Source organism: Phyllostomus discolor, chromosome 4 (assembly GCF_004126475.2).
Source record: "Phyllostomus discolor isolate MPI-MPIP mPhyDis1 chromosome 4, mPhyDis1.pri.v3, whole genome shotgun sequence".
NCBI lineage: Eukaryota > Metazoa > Chordata > Mammalia > Chiroptera > Phyllostomidae > Phyllostomus > Phyllostomus discolor.
In genome coordinates, this window is record NC_040906.2 from 131,315,706 (window position 1) to 131,340,181 (window position 24,476).

Here is a 24,476-nt window from a genome sequence, read left to right on the forward strand (position 1 = left end):
TCAATATTGTATCTGCTCAATATACCTGCAGAAGAGACTTCATATTTCACCTTAATATTCTTCTCAATATTTTTTCTAAATATTAGAAGCCACTATATATACTGGGGTGTTCAGCCATCTGAAGTCAGATATTCTAGTGTGATTAAGTTCTGGCCAGTGAGAGATAAGAAGTAAGAACTCTAATGTGAGTAAGTTCTTTAATGGAGGGGCCATTCTCTTCATCTCTTTCACCTTGCTGCTTACTGGAGTGAAGGTAGGATTGCTGGGGTTCAACTAGTTATCTTAAAGCACCAGGTGACAGCAACATGGTGACAGTGGCAGAGCATCGAATTAGAAGCCTGGATCCTGTGTGACCATGATGTGGCATACTAGCCAGGTGCTCTTTATATTTACAGGTGAAACAAACTTCTATCTTTTATTGCCACATGCTTTTTGTTTGTTTTGTGTCATTCACAGGTCATTTTCATCCCAATAGGCACTGGTGCCCTTCCTAGTTTTCCAGCCTTGCTGTGGAGTAGTTCTTAATACTTCTCTGATAACCGGAATGGCAACATGAGATGAAGAAGAAACACACAACTTTACTTAGTCTTCAGGTTTGAACTGGAGGTGCTATTGTTTGGCTGAACTAATGTAAACATCCATAGTTGATTTAGGAAGATATAACTATATGATATTAAATTTCTATACCTATTTCCCCTCTATTTATTCAGCTCTTTGTACAAATATGGGCATTATCATATCAATTTTTTATGCTTATGAACTATTTAATAATGGTTAAAGACTATTTCCAGTACTGCCTGTCTGTTGCTTCCTTCTGTTCCTACTGCCATGCCCCAACACCACTGTCTGAGAGAAAGTCTTAAATAGAAAATGGACCAGTTGCAAAACGCCACCACAGGAGCCCAAAATTCCTGACCAGGTTTATTACACAGAGGGTATGGGGCTCCGTCCTTGGCTGCTGCCTTCCTCATGGCTGCAAGGACATTGCTCAGCTCCCCTCTCTTCCTCTTGGCATAGATGTGTGTCCCCTCTGCCTTCTTGATGACTATCAGGGCCCTCTTGTCCTTAGAGACCTTGAGCAGCTCCATGGTGTGCTACTCATAGACGCAAAGCCATATACCTCTTGGATCTTGTCCTGCACTAACTTGGCATGCTTGGTGAGGTGCCTGCAGTGGCGGCTGTGCCTTGACTTGCTCACATTCTTTGTCACATGGCGGCGCTTGTTGAGGCCCAGGCTCGTGGGGTAGCAGAGAGCAGAGGCTGCTGTTCCTAAGTGGCAGCTGTGGCAGAATTCAGTTTTTCTTTTCAGATAGGTCTTGCATGCTACGTGAGATTATTCCTAGGAATTTTATGCTTTTTGTTCTATGATCAAATAGATTTCGAATTATGACAATTCTCCTCTTACAGTATAAGCTCTTCACTCATTTCCCCACTCTCAACTCAGCACCCACACACAAGACTCACTTCATTTTCTAACATTTGTAAATATGATATGAATTATGAAATACTAAATATTACTCAATTATTTTATATTATGTATATTAAATTTCAGATTATTTTTTGTCATATGCATGCATTTCAATAATCATATTAATAGTATATTTTATATTTAAATGATCCAACAGTGTTATCTCTTTGAAATCTTCATTTTTAGCTGATGGGCACATGAAGCATTTTTTTATGTGTGTTATATGAGTAGAATACTTTCTAAGAGTATATTTCTATTTCATTAGCGCATGAATGAAAACCTGACCACTATTTTTTGGCACATTCCCCACACTCTTTACCATTGTCCCCTCTTCATTTGTATGGGTTTTTTTTGACATTTACTTTAGGAGAGAAAAATTCTAAAGCATATGCTATTTTTTGTTATTCCGAAGGCAACCTCGTTTTGTTTTTGTTTTCTTTCCTACCAGGGTTCTTATAGCAATCTAAATTTATTATTTCAGTATAAATATTTTTTCTAAGACTTAACCTAGTATTACTCTCTTTTCGTTAACTTTGCCAGAATCTGATGAACTTTTTATCTCCTTACACAAGCCTTTTGAAAAGCACTAGCAAGCTTTATTTTTAATGTCTTGATTCTTCAGGAAAAGGAGAGCAACAGTTTTACATTAGCACAAAGAGCATTTTTTTTCTGGAGGCGGACTGTCTCAGTGTAAATTCTAGTTTGACTATTATAAGTTCTGCAGTGCAGCATAGAGAAATTTCCTTCAATTCTTTGCCTCAGTTTTCTATCTATGAAGTAATGATAGTAAATAATATTACAAATATTATGGTATTTTTGAAAGACATAAAAGAAATCTATACTATTAAGAATGAACCTGACACAGGCTAATCACACAATATATGTTAACTGTTATAATTATCTCATTATAATATCTCTTTTTCCTTTTTCTTCTTCATTTTGGGAATGCTTCTACAAGTTTTCTTTTCTTTTTTTTCCCTACTGCCTTGAACTTCTCAAGTCACTAACTTTCTTCAGTAAATCCAATATGTATTTTACTCAAACTTCTGCAATTTTAGTTTTATTGCAATCCACTCTGATCTCACCTAGATCCCTTTTCATCTCAGTTTGTTGACTTTATATCTCATCTTCTTGTCCCTTTAAGCCTGCCTGTTCTTTCCTTATGACATTATTGTCTGATTTCATAGCTTTTAAAATTTGATTTAATATATTTTTCCTGGATCCTATAGAGTAGACTGCATTTTAGAGGTATTCTTTCCCATTCAAGGTGATGTTTGTTTCTCTTGCTTTTACTTTTTTTTCATAGAATTTATGTTTTTACTATTGTTTTTAATTTATCGATATTCATCTCCCAAAGAATAAAAGCCAAGACTATATCAGTATTTACTAACCAACAACATATAGAGATATCGCTCAGCTCTATTACCCATCGACATGTTGGTTTTAAAAAACAGCACCTTATTAAATATAGATCCAGAAGGTAGTGGGATGCCTAAAGGTACTATCCCAAAACTTAGGATGTAAAAACTGTTGTGCTTTTGTGTCTCTATGAAGAATGAGTTGGTATTTTTTTCTGAATAACAGGAGCACATGGTAAAAACTCTAACCTCAAAGATGCACTGTTATGAATATATTCCTGTTCTTGTCCTTGAATAAGTGCTATAATTTGGGGAACTATATCTACCAAGATAGAATTTATCTTTGCATTCCACATCTACATATTTATATATTGCATAGTGAAGGCTAAAGCTTCTCAATTGGTATAGTTATATTGGATGGACATTTCAGTACACTAGTAAGTGCAAAACTTAATGCCTGTATGATAATGAGGAGGCTGCCTAGTTTTCAGGTTTAAATGGAAGCTTTTAACTCCAAGTTAATTATTAGTGAATGAATTTGTTAGTCATTTCCATGTAACAAATCACTTCAAAACAGCAAACTTTACTCAGCTCATAATTTGCAGGTTGGTAATCTGAACCAGCCTCAACTAGGCAGTTCTTGTCTCATAGCATCTTAGTCAGGCTTTTTCAGACAGCTGCTGATTTTGCTGGTAGATCTAAATGAGCTAACATGGCCTCAGTTTGGATAATTCATTTATATTCCATGTGTTTTTTCATTGCCCAGCAGCCTAGCTAGTACTTGTTTAGGTGAAGGTCGCAGGGAATTCAAGAGAGCAATGGGGGTGTGTAATATCTCTTGAAGTTTAGACTTAGATCTGGCACCATGTCTCTTCTGTTGCATAACACCCACCAAATCAAGTCACGGGTCCATCAAGACTCAAGGTGGGAAACCAGATTTCACCTCCTGATGGGAGTTGCTGCTGATTCACATTGTCAAGATCATAGGCAGAGAGAGAGATTATGAGTTAAGGACATTCTGAAACCAGTGTACCACAGTGAAGAAACCAAGATACATCTTCTTATATTTTATTGTAGCAGGGAAAAAGCAATTGGAAAATTTATTCAGCCCACTTTTGTCATGCCTAAAGTGACATATTTTCCCCCAAAGTTAAGCCACAGAACATTGGTGTTATTTTAGGTTTCTTATTCTTTATTACCATGGAAAATGTAATAGGATAGTTTATGTCAGAGATTGATAATACATGTCCTTTAAAATCACAGCAATGGCAATATGCATTTTAGAGAATAATTATGTCTTTCCATGTATGGATATGTTGCTGTAGAAGTCCCACTTTTTCACAACAAATTGAAAGTCAGGAAGAAAAGACCAACAATATGTTGATAAAACAGCTAAATACAGTCCAGTTCAACCTTAGGTATACATGATTGATCACAGTAGGCTTTGATTACATAGAGCTATAAGAAGAAGCATATTACTCAGAGATATACTACCTAGAGCTATCGAGCCCTGATACTAATCTATCTCAACTTTGAACTGAGACTCTCTGATTCCTTCTGGACCTAAATCTGAAATTTCCACAGTTTCTAGACATCTGGATAATAATTTATAGAAGATGACAAAATCTTACCTTCTTCAACAGAGTTATTTTGACCAGATAGTGATCAGAATTGAGAATAGAGAATTCAAGGAAAATTCACAAAAGTATGCATTTTGGAATCACAACATTTGAAAAAAGGGCACATTGGAGTTAGACATATCTGAGTAATTCTCATTACCATTGAGAATTTTGGCAAGCAATAAAATTCTTGGACAATGGATTCCACATTTGAAAATGAATGAGGTATGCACATAAAGTGCTAAGTACAAAGTCTAGATCATAATGGGTATCTGCCAAAAAGTAACTGTAGTATTTCATTGATCAAGACTTCTTGGAGTCAGCACAGTTAAATAATCATAAAATTATGACTATACACTCCTCCTGGATTCTTATTCTCCATATCCCTGCTAGTTAGTTTAAAGACAAACAATTATGAGTGGGGATAGTTTTTAGGTTTAGGGACTTATAACATTAGAAGTGTTTTCAAAATATGTAATGAATAATGGTAGACAAATCAGGCTGATTCTTAGTTTATCATGAACACTTTGCAATAGTAAATTTTCTCTGATTCTCTCTTAACAAAATACTGAGATATTTTAATGCCCTGATTGGTGTACTCAGTTGGTTGGGCATTGCCCCCAAAAGTGAAAGGTCACCACTTCAGTTCCTGGTCAAGGGACATGCCTGGGTTGCAGGTTTGGTCCCAGTCAGGGGGCATGGGAGAGGAAACTGATCAGTGTTTCTCTATCACACTGATGTTTTTCTCCCTCTCTTACCTGCTCTCTAAAAATAAATAATAAATAAATAAATCATATCTTTAAAAAATCCTTAGATACTTGAAAATAGCCTGTTGCAGATTCTCTAAGTACATGTATACTTGCAGTGCTGATATCTCATTCTGGTGGATGGGTCTTGAAATTTTAATATAAGTAGTTGTAGAATGTTTTTTGTAAATAGTAGCTAAATGCTGTAGCAATAGCTTTTACTTCCACCATCAATCATTTGATGATCAGAAATAAGATCTGTAAAATTAGTAGAGTGGCAATTACATCGATTTTTAAGATAAAGCAATAGAAGTTTAGGAGTTGTTGTGATCTGTCTAACCTTGTGCAAATCGCTGAGCTACTTCTTGAAACAGGCTCTTTGACTCAAATCTATGCCCCTTTGGTCTACACTATACTTCCTCTTTCTATTAGGAAGCAACAAAGTTATCACCAGATTTAAAAATGTGGGGTTGGGCACTGTGTTGCTTTTATCTTTGCATTTTGAGAACTCAAAATCTAATAAAGGGATGTGAAATTAAATAATGATGTGAAATTGCACACTTCTGCAGGAACTACAAATACGCCTAATTACCAAGTGTTTATATATTAAAACAAGAAACAAGAGAAAGTTACAAAGAGTTAATAAAGCTCTAAAATAATCAGCTTGTATTATCTAATTTAATTTGTAATTTTATCTCTCAAAATTATAAGTTCATAACACCCAGGTGCTAAATACTCAATTAATTCATTAGTGAATGAGTGTTTTAATTAAAATATGATTGAATTCTAGCTTGGTATTAATACATAGGTAAGACTCAAGCAGGAATGTTTTAAGATTGGCTAATATTCTGGTTGAAAAACAAAACAATAAAAAATGCTTAGCTTAAAAAAAAAATCCCACAACTGAGTAAGTAATGTTTTACCAGTCAGCAAAAGTGTAACAGTATTATATTCCTCAGGGTAGAATTGTCTTCAGTTCAGTGAGTTTTCACTTCCATTATTACAAAGCACTTTTTAAAGAGTGTTACTGAACTGATGCTGATTTAAGATCTTATATGCAATTTTGGCTAAAAAAGGCAAGTCAGTTGAGGACAAAATCTGATAAAATGTCACAGTGACACTTCACTTATGTACAGGTTAGATTTACCGCAGCCTCACTCATCTAGAACACAGCTGTAACCAGGGCTTTAGTGATCCAGACCTCTGTGCAGTCATGTCTGTCAGAAGAGTCACCATATCATTCTGGGGAACATGGGCTGACCTGAATTAACCAAGTATTGGGGTGTCCAATAAAGCTCTACCAAATCAGATGTAGCACAATAGATTTGTGGTCCAACAAAAATGAGGGTTTGTTTGGCTGTCTCCACAAAAGCCAAACTCAGGAGACAGATGCTGGTACAAAGGAAAAGAGGTTTCATTTAGGTGACGTGCAACCTGGGAGAATGGCAGACTCCTGCCACAAAGACCATCCCATCTCTTTCTGCCAGGGGGAAAGTACAATCATGTCCTCCCCAAGGCCAAGACAAAAACCAGTGCCCAGAGTGCCTGCTCCATTTTAAAGTACAGTCCTTTGGAGTCCACAGGCAGCTGCTAAGCAGTATGACTCTCAATCTGGGTAACTCATCTTGTTCCCAGTGGCTGTGCATTTCTGGCTCCCTCCTAGAGCCTGCATGTGGAATCTGCATGGCCATGGGGCATGTGGCTGCTGGTGCCACATGGTCACGTGTTCCTGGGTGAGAGAGCACAAGAATGCACAGGCTAGTGTATAACCAGGTGGGCAAGACAGTGAGAGAGATGCTCCCTCCTGGAGCCCCTAGCAGCCATGTGGCCATGGAGAGAACAGGCGAGTGCACTATGTGAGTGCAGGCCATCAGGAAGAGAGCTTCTTCATTATTCTGGGATTATATTAAGCAGGATTTAGGATTGACCAGGTACTTTCCTAAATGACCAATCAGCTTTGCAAACTTTCATGTGCTTCAGGTGGGTCTACCTCCCAACCAAACCCTTCTTTCCCCAGGCCAGACTGACAGGGATCTTTGGTCTTGAACCTCCCTTGCACCATTTTGACTTGTATTACACATGTCCCTGCCTTCCCCGGTCCCACCTCCCAAATCTGGTACCAAAATTGGGAGAAGGCTTTTTCCTCTGTCCACTTATCTTGCTAGCTCTTCAAGTGTTCAGTGTAAGAACCTCCTTCTGTTGCCATCTTGGCTGATAGGGGAGTCTCTCAGGTGCTTCAGCTGATTGTTTTATGGTAACAGATTGAGAGCAGCAAAAGAAGTTAAAAGTCCTATGAAAATAAAACCATAGTAAATATTGGCCAATAAATCTAGCACTGGTGTTTATAAGAGCACTTTTGTTAATGGGCTGTGTTTTCTATGTAAAAGAGCAAGAGGAGTTGAAAATGGTTACACTGTGCATGCTTTAAGTATTCAATTTTCAAAATAATTATTTAGAATATACCCTTGGGATGCTGAGAAAAATGAGGTGCTATCGTATTTATATAGCACACTGAATTTTTGAAGAACATGGAGATATTTAGTCAAGTAAAGGTTTTATGTATGCTCCCATGAAGTTTATTTATCCTATCTTTTATTTTTTGAGGGGAAATGTAGCATGAAATTAACACTACAACACAATACTCAATGAGATCTGAAATGCTCTGTTATAATGGGAATGCTACTCAGTCCAGCCAGTATCATATAAAGAAGTAGTGGAAGACACCCTACTCATACATCAAAATCTGATCCTTAAGCCTGGCATGAAAAGAGGGTACCCTTGGGCTCCATACTTCATATTCCTGTTTTGTTATCTCTGTCCCTTCATGGCAACTTCTGTCACCCTTGTTTCCTCACCTCTCCATCCATGTGTTCTGTCCTCTGTGGACACACCTTTCTGTTATCCTTGGTGGCTGCCTCTCTAATGACTAGAATGAAGCCCTATTCTTCTTATTCTTACAACCCCATAAGATGCGCCCCTACAGTATAATTATTTCCAGTCAAATTGAAGACTTAACAGAAGAAATACAATGAAAATGTGACGACTCAAGAAGACTGTCTGCACAAACCAAGTCTTAAACCAAGAAAAACTTTCTTAAAACTAGTCACAAAAACAGAAGCAAGGGTAAAGGGTATATAAATTTAATTAAATAAAAACGTTAATTTCTGTTTCCAATATATATGACAGAAAGGATTGATATAAACAGACTAACAAGCCAATAGAAAAATGACCAAAGGTCCAAACACAGAAAAAGACATATGAATATCTTATAAGCATGAAAAATTGCTTTTCTTACTAATAATTTATTATATTATTTACAATCTCTACACATTTGAACTGGTACCCTCTCTTTGGAATTTAGTTAATTGTAAATACTGATTTTGTATTTAAAGGCACATAACATTCTTCCTTTATTCATTCATACTTAAATGCAAATATATAGTGAGTGAATTTTTAATTGCAGAATTTTTTCCTAGCCAAAAAACCAGAACAAAACAAAACAAAACTACAAACAACCAACAAATCTGTCATCATGGGAATGCAAATCAAAAGTTCAATACCTATAAAGTGAAATACTATGCCATTAAAAAGAATGTAGATCTATATGTGCAGTTATAAAAAGGTCTCCAAAAACTTTTATTAAATGAGAACACCAAAGAACAGTGCAGTAACTTGTTTTTTATTTTCTACATATTAAGGTACTTGACATTTAAAACATTTCTGGCTGGGGAGAAACTGTCCTTCCATGGGCTAGTTAATTCTTACAGACTCCACTAGAGAGTGCCTTTGATATGCATACTAACCATTTCAGAATCATCCTCCTCTTTCTGGCTCATACACCCCACAAGACAATGTTTTTTAACCATAATCTTCTCTAGGCATGATGCTGGGTAACTTGGGAGTTACCCCTAAATTTGCCAAAATTATTCAAACTAGCCAATACCCCTAAATTTGCCAAAATTATTCAAACTAGCCAATACTAAACTGGTTAGCTTGCCCCAAACTTGCCTTTCCTGGGGAAACTCCAATAAAGGCAGTTGCCTAAGCATTCTCTTTCATCTGTCTTCTGTTTCCTGATCAAAACCTGGTATTCCTTCTCTGGCTGTGTGATTAGACTTGTCCCTCATTTCTAGGAAAATTCTGTGTAACAATGAACTTTTCTTTCCTTTTTTAAAAAATATTTTATTTATTTTTTAGTTAGAGGGGAAGGTAGGAATGAAGAGAGGGAGAGAAACATCAATGTGTGGTTGCCTGTCACTCATCTCCCTACTGGGGACCTGGCCCACAACCCAGGCATGTGCCCTGACTTGAAATTGAACTGACGACCCTTTGGTTTACAGGTTGGGGCTCAATCCACTGAGCTGGGGATGAACTTTTCCTTCAATGGCATTGACCTCTCTGTGTTGCCACCCAGTCACCTTTATAAATTAAGACCTGGCACAAAACAAATATATGGGTACATTTGTGAACGAAAAGCTTTAGAAAGGGTATATAAGAGCTTTGGGGAATGGAAATAAAAATCTGGGATGGGAGAGAGAAATGCTCTTAATGTATACTCTTTTGGACAGTTTGGTAAAATTATTTTATGTATTGTTTTCAAAATAATAAAAAAATCAATATTAAGATGACTGACTGGAATGGGGGAACATACTAGAGAAGGTGGAAGAGAAGAAAGAGACTAGCTAGAATTTATAGTGAGCTAAGTGGTTAAGACGGTATAGCACACTAGGGAGATGATGAAGAGGGATAACGGATAGGTTAGAAACATATATTAGTGGTAGGACTAATGACAATGGAGAGGAATTAAGAAGTGCTTTAGGATAAAAAAAAAGGGAACAGTGTTAGAGGAAATGCTTAGACAATTCTACTTTTAGGCTGAGGAGATTGTATATGAAGATCTTCCATGGTTTAGTTCTTTCTTTTCTTGGGAAGAGCAGGAATTGATAAATGCTCTTCATTGTCCCTAGCAGAGGATGCTACAGCCACAGACAGCTCTTGTCAGAAGATAATTTAAAAAAAAAGAAAATGAGAACATTCTACAATACTCATATGTCTCCCTCTGGCTGAAAAAAATACATATGGTTTTTACCATGTGAAGTTTCTATTAGAGAATTGGGAATTGCTTTTATTGCTTTAAAAGAGAAAACGTTTTAACTGATTTCCCTCCCTCAGGTTTGTTGAAGTAGGCTAGACATATAAAACTGTATTTATTTAAGGTGAACAATGTGATGTTTTGCTATAAATACATTTAACAGACTTTCATCATTGTCAGTCAACTGGTTTATGAAAGGGCAGTGGGATCATGGTCAGAATCAGTTTCTCTTTGAAGCAGGTATCAGCTTATTACACATCTTGACCAAGCAAATGACACTGCTTTCCCCATCTAAAATGGAATGCTTTCACATTATAAGAGACAATTGAAATCAACTGTCAAACCGTAACAGTTAGGGTCTGAGAAACCACTGCAAGTTATATCTGATTATTTCATAGAATAAAATAGAAGTAGAAAATAAAGGGAACATGTTGGAAAATCCTAGACTGATTCATGCTATTTCTCTGCTTTAAGGAAAACCAATTACTTTTTTAGTCCTGGAAAGGAAAAAAAAATCTGACAATCTCTAATATTTGCAAGATACTTAAAACCAAGCAGCCAACTAAACAAAGAAACAAAGAAAACAATGAATTTCAGGAACTGTCTTAATGTTAATTTTGTTCCTGTTAATAATAAACACCCAATTGGAGAATCAAGTTTGAAAATGGATATATATCATTTATCCAGATAGATATACATTTGTTGTCAGTTAGCAGATGTTTTTTTATGGTACCACCTTCATTTTTCTCAGTTGTTGATTCTACTCTGTTTCTCGCTATCTTAAACCCTGAAATTGTATTATTTTTCTCTTTATATTATGTGATTGCCTCTTTACAGATCTGTCATATTTTAATATATTTAACATTATCAGGTAGCTAGCATAGTCAAAAAGCTATATAAATATATATATGATAATACAGTCAAGTTATTAACAGTGTTTGTCTTTAGAATGTTTCAACAAATATCTCTTGATTCTGTAATGAAAAACAGAAATCATTTTTATTTTAAAAAATCTCCTATAATCTTTTAAATGCTTTAAAATAAAACCTACTTTATTGAATGACATTAACCTACTTTGAGTAAAATTACTCCTAGGCAATTAATTTAAATTATTATCCTTATTTATCTAGTTTATTGAATGAATAATGATTGAATAGCTCCAAATATAGCCTTAGTATTTATCATAACTCCTGGTGTAGATATAGCTTTACACTTTCATTCCCAATTAGACTTTTTCTAAAGAGAATAAATGTGCTATTTACAGGCAGTTTTCCATGGGCTACCTTATGTGCTCAGTTCATTGCAGCAAACTAAATATTTTGCTTTAGGTTCTTCATTTTAGTGCAGTTATGAGTTCTGTTCAAGAGAGTAGCTTTGCATGTAACACCTTGTGTGTGTACTCTTAACTTTTTCTGAATACGGTGCCAATTGCTGTACTAGAAAGGCAAAGATGGGGCAGTTTTTGCCCTTATAGACCTTATAGTTACAGATTTATTTGGAGTATTGAGAAGGAAGAAGGACACATATCTACTATAACTGCCTAATATAAAAGTTAAAAGTATGAATAAATGGTTAGTCAACTCATATAACTCACCACTAGAACTCAATGAAAATCAAGCAGATTTCTTTGACAACTAATATATGTTGATAGAAAAACCAAGTGTTAGAGTAGTTAGGCTTTATATAATGTATAATAACTGATTAATAGAGTTGCATATCCATATACAATATAAACTTTAAAGTGCAATAATAAAACAGTGAGCCTGTCTGTGACTAAATAAACAGAATATCAACAGCAGTTAGGTTTTCTCCGTGCATTTCCTCAGTCCAGTACCCTGCCTCATGCCCCTCCACAAAGTACTCACTATCCTGGACTTCTCTTTATTTTTCTTTATATTTTTCTACTTATGTTTTGCCCCTAACCTGAACAACATAATACTTAGTTAAACTTGTTTTTAAATTTCATAAAATAACATATACTGTATTAATCATTTATGTTTGCTTATTTTCAATTAATATTATTTGTAGATTCATCTACATTGATATGTCTATTTCTAGTTCATTCAGTTCCACTACTCTCCTTATAAAATTGTGTCACCAATTTTATTTTTCTCTACTAGTGTTAGCAAAGATTTGGAGTATCTCAGTTTTATGGAGTTAGAGCAATGATTTTTTTTTTTAGATTTTATTTATTTATTTTTAGAGAGGGAAGGGAGGGAGAAAGAGAGAGAGAGAGAAACATCAATGTGTGGTTGCTGGGGGTCATGGCCTGCAACCCAGGCATGTACCCTGACTGGGAATCGAACCTGCAACACTTCGGTTTGCAGCCTGCGCTCAATCCACTGAGCTACACCAGCCAGGCAAGAGTAATGATCTTATAAACACTCTTATCCATGTTTCCTGGTGGTTATGTGCAAGAGCAAGAAGTAGTATTTCTTGGTTTAGAATATGCATTCATGCAACTTCATGCAATAAAGAAGTTGTACATTCCTACCAATAGTCTATGAGGTGTTACTCTTTATCCTTATCAATATTTGGTGTTATTAAACTTTACAAATTTTTGTCTCTCTACTATTTGTATAACAGAACTTACTGCAACTTCAATTTGCATCTTTTCATATATCTTTTGTCCAGTTTTTCTGGATTGTCCTTATTTACTTGTATCTGATCTTCATAACCACTCATCATTTATGTGTGAGCAAATGCATTCTACAAACTGTGGCTTGTTTTATGATTGCCTGTATATGGTCTTTTGAGAGACATTCTCAATTGTACTATAATCAAATGTACTGATTTTTAAAATTTATGTTAATGCCCTGGGGTTTCTTTTATCCTGAGAGAGTCTTTCATATATTCTTCTGAAGCTTTTATTATCTTCAAGTTATATGGGTGTATTTTCCTTAGAGCCCCTTTCTCTTTGCGGACACTGTTAAATTCTTCCCTTAAATAGTGAAAGCCTCACAGATACTTAATTTAGATACTTATTTTCAGTGTAATATTCAACTGTATTGATCTAGCTGGACTGAGCTCTGAGCTCCATCTTCCTAGATATAAAGGCTGAACACTCTATTTGCATGGCCTCTATTTTTGTTGAAAGTAACAAAACGATAAACACTAAAATATGTCTTTTTCTGATTTAAGAAGACTTCAGAATTCAATTTTTCCTCTTCCAGCTAGAACCATGGCTATATAATACCAACTTATTAACTCCCCAAGTCTTTTGTTTAAAGATTTCATTTATTTATTTATTTTAGAGAAGGGAAGGGAAAGAGAAAGAGAGGGAAACATCAATGTGCAGTTGCCTCTCACGTGGCTCCCACTGGGGACCTGGCCTGCAACCCCTGCTTGTCCACTGTGACACAGCAGCTAGGACAACCTTCCAAATCTTAGTGGCTTTTTGGTGGGGTCAGGAATATTTCCATTTATGAAGACACTTTATGGCCATTTGGCTTTCAGGCACTGTGGTTTTTACTGGTTCTCTTGCTTCCATTCATCATCCCATCATATCACAATGTTTCCACTCATGTCCAATGATTTAAAATAAATTATTATCATAAAATTGTTCCCTTGCTTAAAGGACTGTCCACAAATAGTAACTATGAGGTCCTATATGATTTAGTTATACATACTCAATCTACTGCACTCCCCACTTCATTTACTACATAACATTTATACTGGTTTTCATTCTGAACTTCAAGTTTGCCATGTTTGATCATATCAAGGCTTTTATATGATATTTTCTTTTTTTTTCATTTTAATCATTGTTCAAGTACAGTTTTCTCCCTTTTACTCCCATCCCAGCCCACCCACCCAACCCTCCCCATTTCCCTCCCATTACCACCCTCCCTTAGTTTTTGTCCATGGGTCCTTTAAATTTGTTCCTGTAAAGCCTTCCCATTCTCCCCTGAAATTCCCTCTTCTCTCCCCTCTGGTCACTGTTAGCCTGTCCTCTATTTCAGTGTCTTTGGTTATATTTTACTTGTTTCTTTGTTTTGTTGTTTAGGTTCCTGTTAAAGGTGAGATCATATGCTAAGCGAAATAAGCCAGGCATTGAAAGAGATTTTATTTAATTTTGAAATGGAATTAACATCTCTCTACCTTCAGCAAGCTTTCAGTCAAAATTCCAGTTAAAAAACATAGCTGACACAATAAATGCTAAACTGTAGTTATTTCATGATATTAATGAATTATTTTAGGTTACAGTTTTGCTATCTATACTAAATGTAAAACCAGTGAGAACAAGAGCTTAATCATATCCATGGGGCTATATCTTGTTGTGTATCCTTCTATGTCTAATACAGGAGAGAGGCATGAGAATTATAAGTGGTCTGCCCAGAAAATATTCAGCTGTATATTATGAAAAATAGACATTCATTGAAGAAGATACAAGAAACATTGTACATAGAACAATGATGCCTCAGTTCCCTTCAAAGTAGGCACCTTGGGACCTCACACAGTTCTCCCAATAGCCATCAGCTGCCCTGTTGTATTTTCCTGAATCTCATTGATGGTTTGAAATCTCTTTCCTTTCAAAGGTGATTTTAGTCTTGGGAAAAGCCAGGATTGCAGTGTGCCAAATCTGGGCTGTAGGGGGGCTGTGTCATCTGGGTGATTTGATGTTTCTTCAAAAACTTTGCACAAGACATTATGCATCAGTGAGCATGTTGCCATGATGAAGCTGCCAATCACCAGTGGCCTATAGCTGTGGCCTTTTGAATTATCCAAAGAGCTTCCATGAAGCAATGTTCAAGCTTAATGCAAAATATGACGTAAATTCATTGCTCTACTCAATCAGTTTGAAGATGATGGCCACACAGTACTCATGCTCACTCTGCAGTGTCTAACACTCCCACTGAGTAGTACAGTGAAGTTGTCACCTTTCACACATGTACATTCCAGTCCACTCTCCTTGGCTGCCAGGTTACATCGATGTCACACAAATCATTCTCATGATATTAAAATTGGCTAAGCCTTGGCTGGTATAGCTCAGTAGACTGAGCACAGGCCTGTGAATCAAATTGTTGCTAGTTCAATTCCCAATCAGGGCACAAGCCTGGGTTGCGGGCCAAGATGCACTGGTAAGTAGTGCACTAGAGACAACCACACACTGATGTTTCATTCCCTCTCTTTCTTCTTCCCTTCCCCTTTCTCTAAAAATAAATAAATAAAATCTTTAAAAAAAACACTGGACTTTTTCTGGACATATTTCTTATAAACTAAAAGCAAATAAAGTCAGTGGTCTGCTGTGGGTGCTGCCAACGTGGAACTTGGCTTACTGGAGATGCCAGCAGACCATGAGGAGTCTCTGAAACAAAGAAAATTCCTGCAAAGGTTAATTTAATAACTACTCATCTATACACTTATCATTTACCCATACCATAAAAGACAAACACAAGGCTACAACCTGTACCTTGTTACAATGACAGCTAAACCTAACATTCAGCCCCATTCTTTACTTCCCTACAACCCATGATTTTCCATAGAAATAAAAAGTAAATAAAAATCCAACATGCAGAATGGTGATAGAGTCCCCCTGCCTCACTTCTAAGGAGAGACTGCTGCTCTGTTGGGTAGTTCATTTTTTATTCTCATCTTTATTCTTCTGTTCTGCCAGCTTTAAGTTCTGATGGTTCCACAGCCAGTGTCTGAATCCATTCCTTCAGGAAGCCAAGAACTCACTGAATGCAGGACATGACATCCCACACCTGTGCGGGTGAGGAGAATTCGCTCTGGTTCCGTATCATGTCCATGAGTCTGAGCACAGTGTCTGTTCTTGTAGGTGCTCAGTCCTTATGTGTTGACTGAATAAATGAAAAGCTGTTTGAATAAATATATGTCTAGTTGAGAATATTTGACAATTGGAAGCTGAGAAAAAAGGACAGCTAAGAGTAGTGGATATAACCTTTGCTATTTTCTTCCAGGTCTGCATCACCAGCCTTAACCAGTTATTGATCACGCATAACATCCCATCAAGTATTCACTATCCCTCTGGTAGCCTGGTTACCCCTCTAAGCATTGGCCCTCCCACTTGGTTGCTGGTAAAACTGGAATTTTCTAAAACTCTTTATTTCCCTCAATTCCACATTTCTCTTAGAAAAAATAGAAATATATGACATCTAGAAGTATTATTTTTTAGTTTAGTCCAAATTACATCTTTATATATTCTTTGAAATAAGTAATATTCAGTTGGTACTAATTCATATTCTATGTTCTTATAGGGCTTTCTTTTCAACATGTTGCTTATTTATGTTTAATTTCTTAAATATCTGGATGGTAGGTTATGTATAAGTCTGTTTGGGACTGCCCTGCCTGGTCTCAGGAAGCTGTAACCCCCCATGACTTAGGCTGAGTGAAAGACCCCTGGACCAGAAGCCACTAAGGAGACAAAACTTATTTCCCTGGCATGAATGCTGCCTGTTCTAATGCCTCGCTCTCATTGCATGATTGGCAGTCAATGACAGGTAACAATTCTCTAAGAAAGAGAATGAATCTAAGACAGACGTGATCACGTGAGAATGTCCTAAGGACAGAGACTCAGGGCTGTGGATATGAAGAGGTGATGGACAACAATCCCTGCCCCTTCTGCTTTGTCAAGCCTGAGTCTTTGTTCTTAGATGTGAGAAATCCAAGTCTCCTGGCTGCCTCTGTCTCCTGCCCTTCTCAGGCCTGCGGAAATAGCAGGGGTGGTACAGCCCAGACCAGAAACGGCAGACCCCTGGGGTAATCAGGCCTGGGACATAGAATATGCAAGATCCTGTGAGATCTGTTTGCTGGAGGGTATTATTAACTTGGAATTTAAAGGCACAGACGGGAAACCTTTGGAACCTGTAGTCCTTTCAAATGTTAAAACCCCAAACCTCTGCCCAGCATCACAGCAGGATTTCTGTCTGCACCTTTGTAAGTCACCTACTTCTTTTGATTTTTTATGCCAGATTGTGAATCCACAAACTAAGTTTGTATTCTCAATAAAAATCTGCTTGGGAATAGATACGGTGAGCTCTCCATTACAGAGAGTGGCCATTCTGTCCCTATTTCCCCACAGGAACTGGTTGTCTCTGTGTATGTTTTTCTCATGTTTCAACAAGCATCTGCAGCTGAGATGGATACTGCTGGCCGGTATCCGCCACATAAATCTGTACTTAAAGACACCTAGATTGGGCAATTCTCATCTGAATAGGAAACTTTCAATCTCTGTCCACAGTTTGATAGAATCAGAGGCCACTACACACATTTATCATTCGTCCTTTAAAACTTATTACTTTAATAGATATATTTCAATTGTATTACTTTTAATTTTTAATGAACTGTAATTTCTTACCTTTCTAACAAAACATTGCCCTTGAAAAAAATGCCTTTATATTCTTGGTATAATCATGGTTAAAGATTTCTTTCTTTTCTTCTGAATATTTTAACATTAGTTCCAGTCCTTATATACAACTTGAACTTGTTTTCTGTTGCCTTTGTGGTTAATAGTTTCATTATTAGGCTGCAGATTTATTGTTGGTTAACTGCTAAGCTTCTAAAAGTACTTAACTAAGCATTTAACCAATATAATTTTGTACCCTTGAAATACTTCCTATAATTAAATATAGTTAACAATGTTCTTGGGAAGTCATCTTCGCCCTATACCATTTCCCTGCATAAATGGGCTATAAATTGAAATATCTGTTATTACTATTTCACTGAATTCTGCAAATTAATTAAAATTTTACTATAAAAACAGGTTCCAACACAGTTAAAACTTCATGCAAAAAATCTATCTTAATTCAATCTATATCATGCTATTATTTTCAATTATTAAATATATCCAAAAGCAATGGGGAGAATGGCTACTCTGGACTTCAACTGGAGCCATGAAGTCACTGAATATGAAATTGTAAGAATATTCAGAGAGACTGAACAAGCCGCATTAGTGCCCTAATGTAAATATAAAGGAAAAGGTTAATGCTGGACAGGTAACAAAGCATATTCCAAAAAGGTCTGTAATGATGAAATAAATGTATGATTATATGCATGATACAAAGATCTCAAACGCTAAAATTTGGTCCAAGTACAATATTTCCTTACCACAGAAAACAGGAAGACAGATACACTCTTTTACAATAATAATTTAGTTTTATTTTCAAAACCTAGACTTGGCTTCAATAATCTAGATTTGTTCTTATTATTGTCAGAGGAATAGAGTGATAGGAACAACTCTAAAATTAGAATTTATTTTGAAAATATTCTACAAAGTATCAAACAATTTCATAAAGCAAGTAATCAATAATACTTACAAAAATATTATGACAGATAATTTACTGAGTCAGTTTTTCTCAGGATCTGTGTAAATCAAAAAATCCCTCCCATATATCCATGGTAACATTTTTGAGATATTTCTATGAGCATGGTTGACACCTATTACTACCTACCATAGAAATCCTCAAAATTCATCTTGTTCACACACAGAGCATTGAGGACTTATTGAAATCACTCATGTACTGAACTGAACATGAACTCGCCCCTAATGCCTTCCTTTCAAATAAAAATCATGGGATTTTCAGAAATAGCTTTGTGGAACACCTTAATGCAATTTTCATGGGAGAGTTCAACACACCATCCTCAATACATGTGCAGCGTCATATATAAGAAGGCATAGAGGGATCCCCAAACAGTCTGACAACCCAATTTTATATGATTTTAATGAGAACATTTAAATAATACAAAGGGAAACTACTCACAAAGGGGCAGGCACACTAGTGTCCCATACACCTCTATGATAAACATACAGACAGAGCTGAGATTTATAAACTATTTATAGTGTAAGAGGCTTCATATAGAATTCTACACATAGAGAAAGAAGCAAGAGGTAGAAGCGCTGGCCCTAGTGATTGGGTGGATGAGATAACATGAATGCATTCCACAAAATATAATTATACAACTATTATGTTTCAAGGAGAATAATTTGCAAAAGGGAAAGTTTATTCTATATATCAAAGCAAAACTGAAGAGCTAGTTAAATATACTTCAAGGTACTGAAAATACAACTTGCAGATATAAATATCTAAATACTTAAATAATCAGGGAGAATGGGGAAACAAAGTGGGTTAACTCTAACACTCTAATCTGATCTCAGACTGAACTCTCAGAGAACAGCACTCATTCTAATCCATATTTGTCAGATCACATTTGAAAAAGTTTTGTTCTGGAAGTCAAAACTAAATAATAAATGATGAAGTGTATCATGTCTACAGGAAGAAAGGAGATGGAACATCTATAAATCATATCATTTGAGAATGGAAACTGTGATACCTGGCTTCAATATAGTTAGTACAGACCAAATCATCCTTTAGAAATTGAAAGGCTGGTATGTAGAAAACAGTTACACTCAATCAGAGAGGCTGTAGTTGGAGATTTCAGCATAACAGCATTATAGCTCTTATAGCAGTTGAAAAATGTAATTGGCTGTCTTATGAGGTAGTAAAGTCCACATCAAATCTTTAAGCAGAACCTGGATGGCCACCGGTAAAGATCCCTTACAGAGAATTTTGAGTTAGGTGGACAGTGTAGCTATATAAGTGCTGTGTACTTCATTAATTCATGAATGCCATTTGCATTGTATTATGCTTGCAAGTGAGTACATTTCTATTATATTATACTTGTTGGACTATGACCAAGATCATATATCATTAATATGCCTTCCAATCACATATGGTTTTTAAAGATTTTTATTTATTTATCTTTAGAGGGAAAGGGAAGGAAAGAGGGAGAGAAATATCAATGTATGGCTGCCTCTTGTGTGTCCCCTTCTGGGAACTGGCCTGCAACCCAGGCATGTGCCCTGACTGGGAATCAAACCATGATCCTTTGTTTTGAAGGCCTGTGCTCAATCCACTGAGCTACACCAGCCAGGCCAATCACATGTTTTTAAGAAGATTTTTAGCAATGAAACTATTACTTTTTAACGATTTTATTTATTTTTAGAGAGAGGGGAAGGGAGGGAGAAGGAGAGGGAGAGAAACATCAACTTTTGGTTGCCTCTTGTGAGCCCCCTGCTGGAGGTGTGGCCCACAACTCAGGCATGTGCTCTAACTGGAAATCAAACAAGTGACCCTTTGGTTCGCAGACCCATGCTCAATCCACTGAACTACACCAGCCAGGGCTCAAAGAAATTGTTCTAATTTGAAAATATGTACTTTATGAGATCTGAGATAGATAGCAATTATCACTTTTTAATTATATGTACAGCAATGAAAAATTTGGGAGTTTCAGATTCTTGGGACATCTCTGTTTTTAATATGAAATCTCTTTTTCTCCAATCCAGGGAAAACAATGAAATTGTTTACTATAATTTAGAAACCAAAGAAGATACACCATTAAAATATTTCACTGCCTAAAAGTTTGAATAAATCTTGACAATTTGTATACCAAAACATTATATTCTGATTGCATTTTTATAAAATTTTATTTTTAACAATGTCCTGCTTTCAACATTGTCAGGCAGTATAATATAGTTAAATTGGCCAAATCTTTTACAAAAAAATAGTTTACTGTTACGAAAATAAGTTTCTAAAAATCTGTTGTCATTTTCCAAAACTTTGTGAGTACCTTTTAATTTGCTTATTAGTATACACTTAAACCATCAAATCTGTTTTTGCATTCAGTAAAATAATAAGAAAATACAATACTACCTATAACCTCACACATATCTGTTAGTTTTTGGTTTGAAAACACACTTAACATAGAGAAACATTAATGACTTGAGATGATTTTATGAAAAAGGCTGCTGGTTTTGCTCTGCAAGAAGAGTATTTGTGTTATATACAGTGTTGATTCCCAAGGGGAAAAGAGAGCATTTTAACACAATCATGAAGTTACATCAGCCTGAAGCCAAAACAAAAAAATATATACAGTTTCCCTTAACAGAAAATTTACAGTCAGAGTTGAGGAAAAAAGATCATATATGTAAACATTACCAAATTTCTGTCTACTCCATCTACTTCCCACTCTCTACCAGAGACCTCTCTGGTAGAGACCACTCTCTCTGTCTGCAAGGGCAGGGGGCCAATGAAGGCTAGTTGCCTTAGAGAAGATAGCAGGGGAATGGCCCCCAGCAACATTTCCTATAATTTGGAAGTATCTTGCTTCCAGATACATGGTACTATATTTATAAGCAGGACCAGAAGGGAGGGGCAGTTGTTTATTTTCTCAACTAATAATTACTTCTTAAGAATGGTAGTGAGGAAGAAGTATTTTTCTTCTTCACCAGATTCCAGTTCTGCTTGTCCAGCATAGTTGAGAAGAGGCATGCCATTCCTCTTCCATCTTTTGTCCTTATTGTCTCTTCACTCCTGCACTCTCCACAATCCACGTGGCTTGCTTCCCTATATCAAGATCTGAAGACTCAGGTATTTTGAATTATAGTCCATGTTCACAACTCTATCAAATTAAAGAACAGAAGCTATTTGGGCATGGATTTATTCACTCCATCTCCTTAATTCGTTATTTCTTAGGGCTTTAGAAACTAGGACATGATCTACTGGACACAGCAGTTATGCATAGAAAGAAACAGTTTACAATCCCTCCCCTCAATTGTGGCATTTTTCCAGCCTCTGAAAGTTACACAAATTACACTTTTTTCTCTCATGTGTAAAAGGCGGTTTTTCTAAGTGGTGTACCTGTTGGTAGAAATGTTGTAAGGTTTGATTCTTAAATAGTGACAAGTTTACAGTAAAAAAAGGAAGCTATTTACCATTACGGATATAAACAAATGTATTATCCAGTGAAAGGTTGGTTTAACGTTTTTAGCTAGTGGTTATATTGTGCACGAAGGTACTGCTTTGGTTTTATTGTGAACCAGATTGTACGGCTGCAGGCAGACGACCTCTCACCCAGATGAGGAAGTGAGCATACTGACCTAGATGACCCTTAAGGTATCGTCCAGCTTAAAAATCCTATTATCCTTGTGAGTTCTGGAACAGGTTACATGCTAGATATTTATATTATATATATGTTTATGTTAATAACATTATATAGTAGCACATTACACATTTATATTATGTCAATATTATAAATTTATAAATACTATCAATGTATTTAAAACCATTGAAGTCAATCTTATACATGCGCGACTTCATTCATAGCCAGAAATGAAGAAAACTCTAAATCACACTCATAAAGGAAAGCTCTATGCAAGTTCATGCAGATAGTTCTATTGTATACAACACTGTGTACAGTAGATCTATAGAAAGCCATTTTACTAAAACAAAACCCTACAAACCATGAATATGATTCTCTAGTTGTCATTGCATTAGCATGTAGAATATGGAAAAGGAAGCCTGCAAATACTAATCACTGCCTCTAAAGTTTGAATCAAATAAACAGCTAGAAAACGTGAATGTGTAAACTCATCCAGCTCTAGAGGGCACTGCTGCACTGTGCAGCCACTCGGGTTTATTGACAAAGGGTGAAGCGAGATTTCATTAAAGGGTTCTGCAGGCTTCGGATACAGAAAAAGCACATAAACTATTTATAATCAATTTAAACTTTGAGAAAATTAGGTAACTGTAAAATATTTATACACAGTTTTTGGAAATGAATGTTTCTTTTGTTGGTAAGAATATCTGTCTTTCTGCAGCAACTAATTATGGTTGCAGATAGGAGTGTTTTTATTAACTTTTACAGTCAAGGTCTCATGAAGGACAATATATGTTACTGTTATGAAATTATTTAAAGCATTCTTCCTTAAAATTCAAACTCTAAATACAAATGGCATGATTGGTCCCAGGATACTGCAGTCTTTCAATTGGCTCTGCTAACACTCTGTATAATTATATAAACTCTGTGAATTGATGCAAGTCATCTTTTAAAAATAAAGAACCTCAAAAACAGAGGAAAGTCAAGATAATACCAATGGTAAGTAACCTCATGTATATTATAAAGCAGTGAGGAATGAGAAAGCCATATACAGAAGTCAAGATCGACAGTCTCATAGAATTTAAGAGCATTTTTAAACAATACCTTGAGAAAAATATTATACCATCTGAACTATTATATAGATTATGAATACTTAACAAAACATGCAAATTTAATTAAAGCCCAAATTAGGATATGCAACTATTTATACTGAAGACTGACAGGATTTTAAAAATTTGTATATGCAAGTTCAACTATCATTCATCATTAAAGCACTTAGAAAAGTTAATTTGACATTTTTAAACCAAATAGAGGTGACTTCCAAAGGCCAAAAATATTTTAGGCTAAAATTGGAATCTTATTTAGAGTAAGGTAACATCTGGTCATTTTCTAGACTATACATACATCACAAAAGGCATAATGAACACTGTATAAATAATTTAGATTTTTCCCCTCAATCACTATGCATATATGGCATGATTTTCAATTTAGGTCAATTGGTGTAACAGCAATATAAAGAAGGAGAGATTCAGGAGGCAATATAGAAGACTGTGTGAAGGATTTTGCATAATAATCCTCAATCAAACCTCTGGCCTTGAACACGGAACAGAGGTAAATTTTTTTGAGATACTTTAGGAGATACAATCTTGTACATAAAGGGGCAGAGTGCTGACAGGGTAGATTGACTGGGATTGTGTATGATGGTGGAGGTGCTAACTGGGAAGCATGTTTTTATGCTGATGCTTGGCCTGGCACACAAAGATGTACTTCTAAAAATTCACTAACATGTAACATGAAGTAAATGAACCCATCGTTTACATTTTCCTCAATTTGTTTCGATTAGCCCATAGATAGATAATTTAGAATCCCATAAATATACCTTCACTCTCAGAGTAATAACCTAATAATAATTTTAGCTACAAAGATTTGAGGACAGGTTTCAACGCAGCTACTCAAGCACCAATTCTGCGATGAGCTCCGTTTTCTGTGTATGATTCTTCCAAATCAGAGGCAATCTTTTCTATATGTTCACAAAGTCTAACAATAGCAAAGTAAAGAAAAGGCTCCATGACTAGTGAAATAACATAAAATAATTTTATATTAAAGATAGGTGATCATTCTAATCTAAAAATAATCAACCTACAACCAATATAGAATCCATGGACATGTGAGTGAATGTGTGTTCAGATGACTCCAGCTGCCTGTCAGGATGGGTTCTAGTTTCTCAACATTGTGAGGAGGAATGAGCCACACCTGTTATGTTCTGTTGAAATTTCTGACCCACAGAATTTGTGGCAT

The 24,476-nt window shown here is 35.9% G+C and overlaps 1 protein-coding gene across 1 annotated transcript in view; it reads right to left on the reverse strand.

Moving 5' to 3' along the window:
- Positions 1-749: 749 nt before the first annotated feature.
- LOC114494052 (protein eyes shut homolog) overlaps positions 750-24,476 on the reverse strand; it is a 294,169-nt gene continuing 270,442 nt past the window's right edge. The window contains 2 exon segments of the mRNA XM_036022595.1: positions 750-1,105; positions 1,108-1,280. Of these exon segments, the coding sequence (XP_035878488.1) occupies positions 765-1,105; positions 1,108-1,280 (514 nt within the window). The 3' untranslated portion in view covers positions 750-764.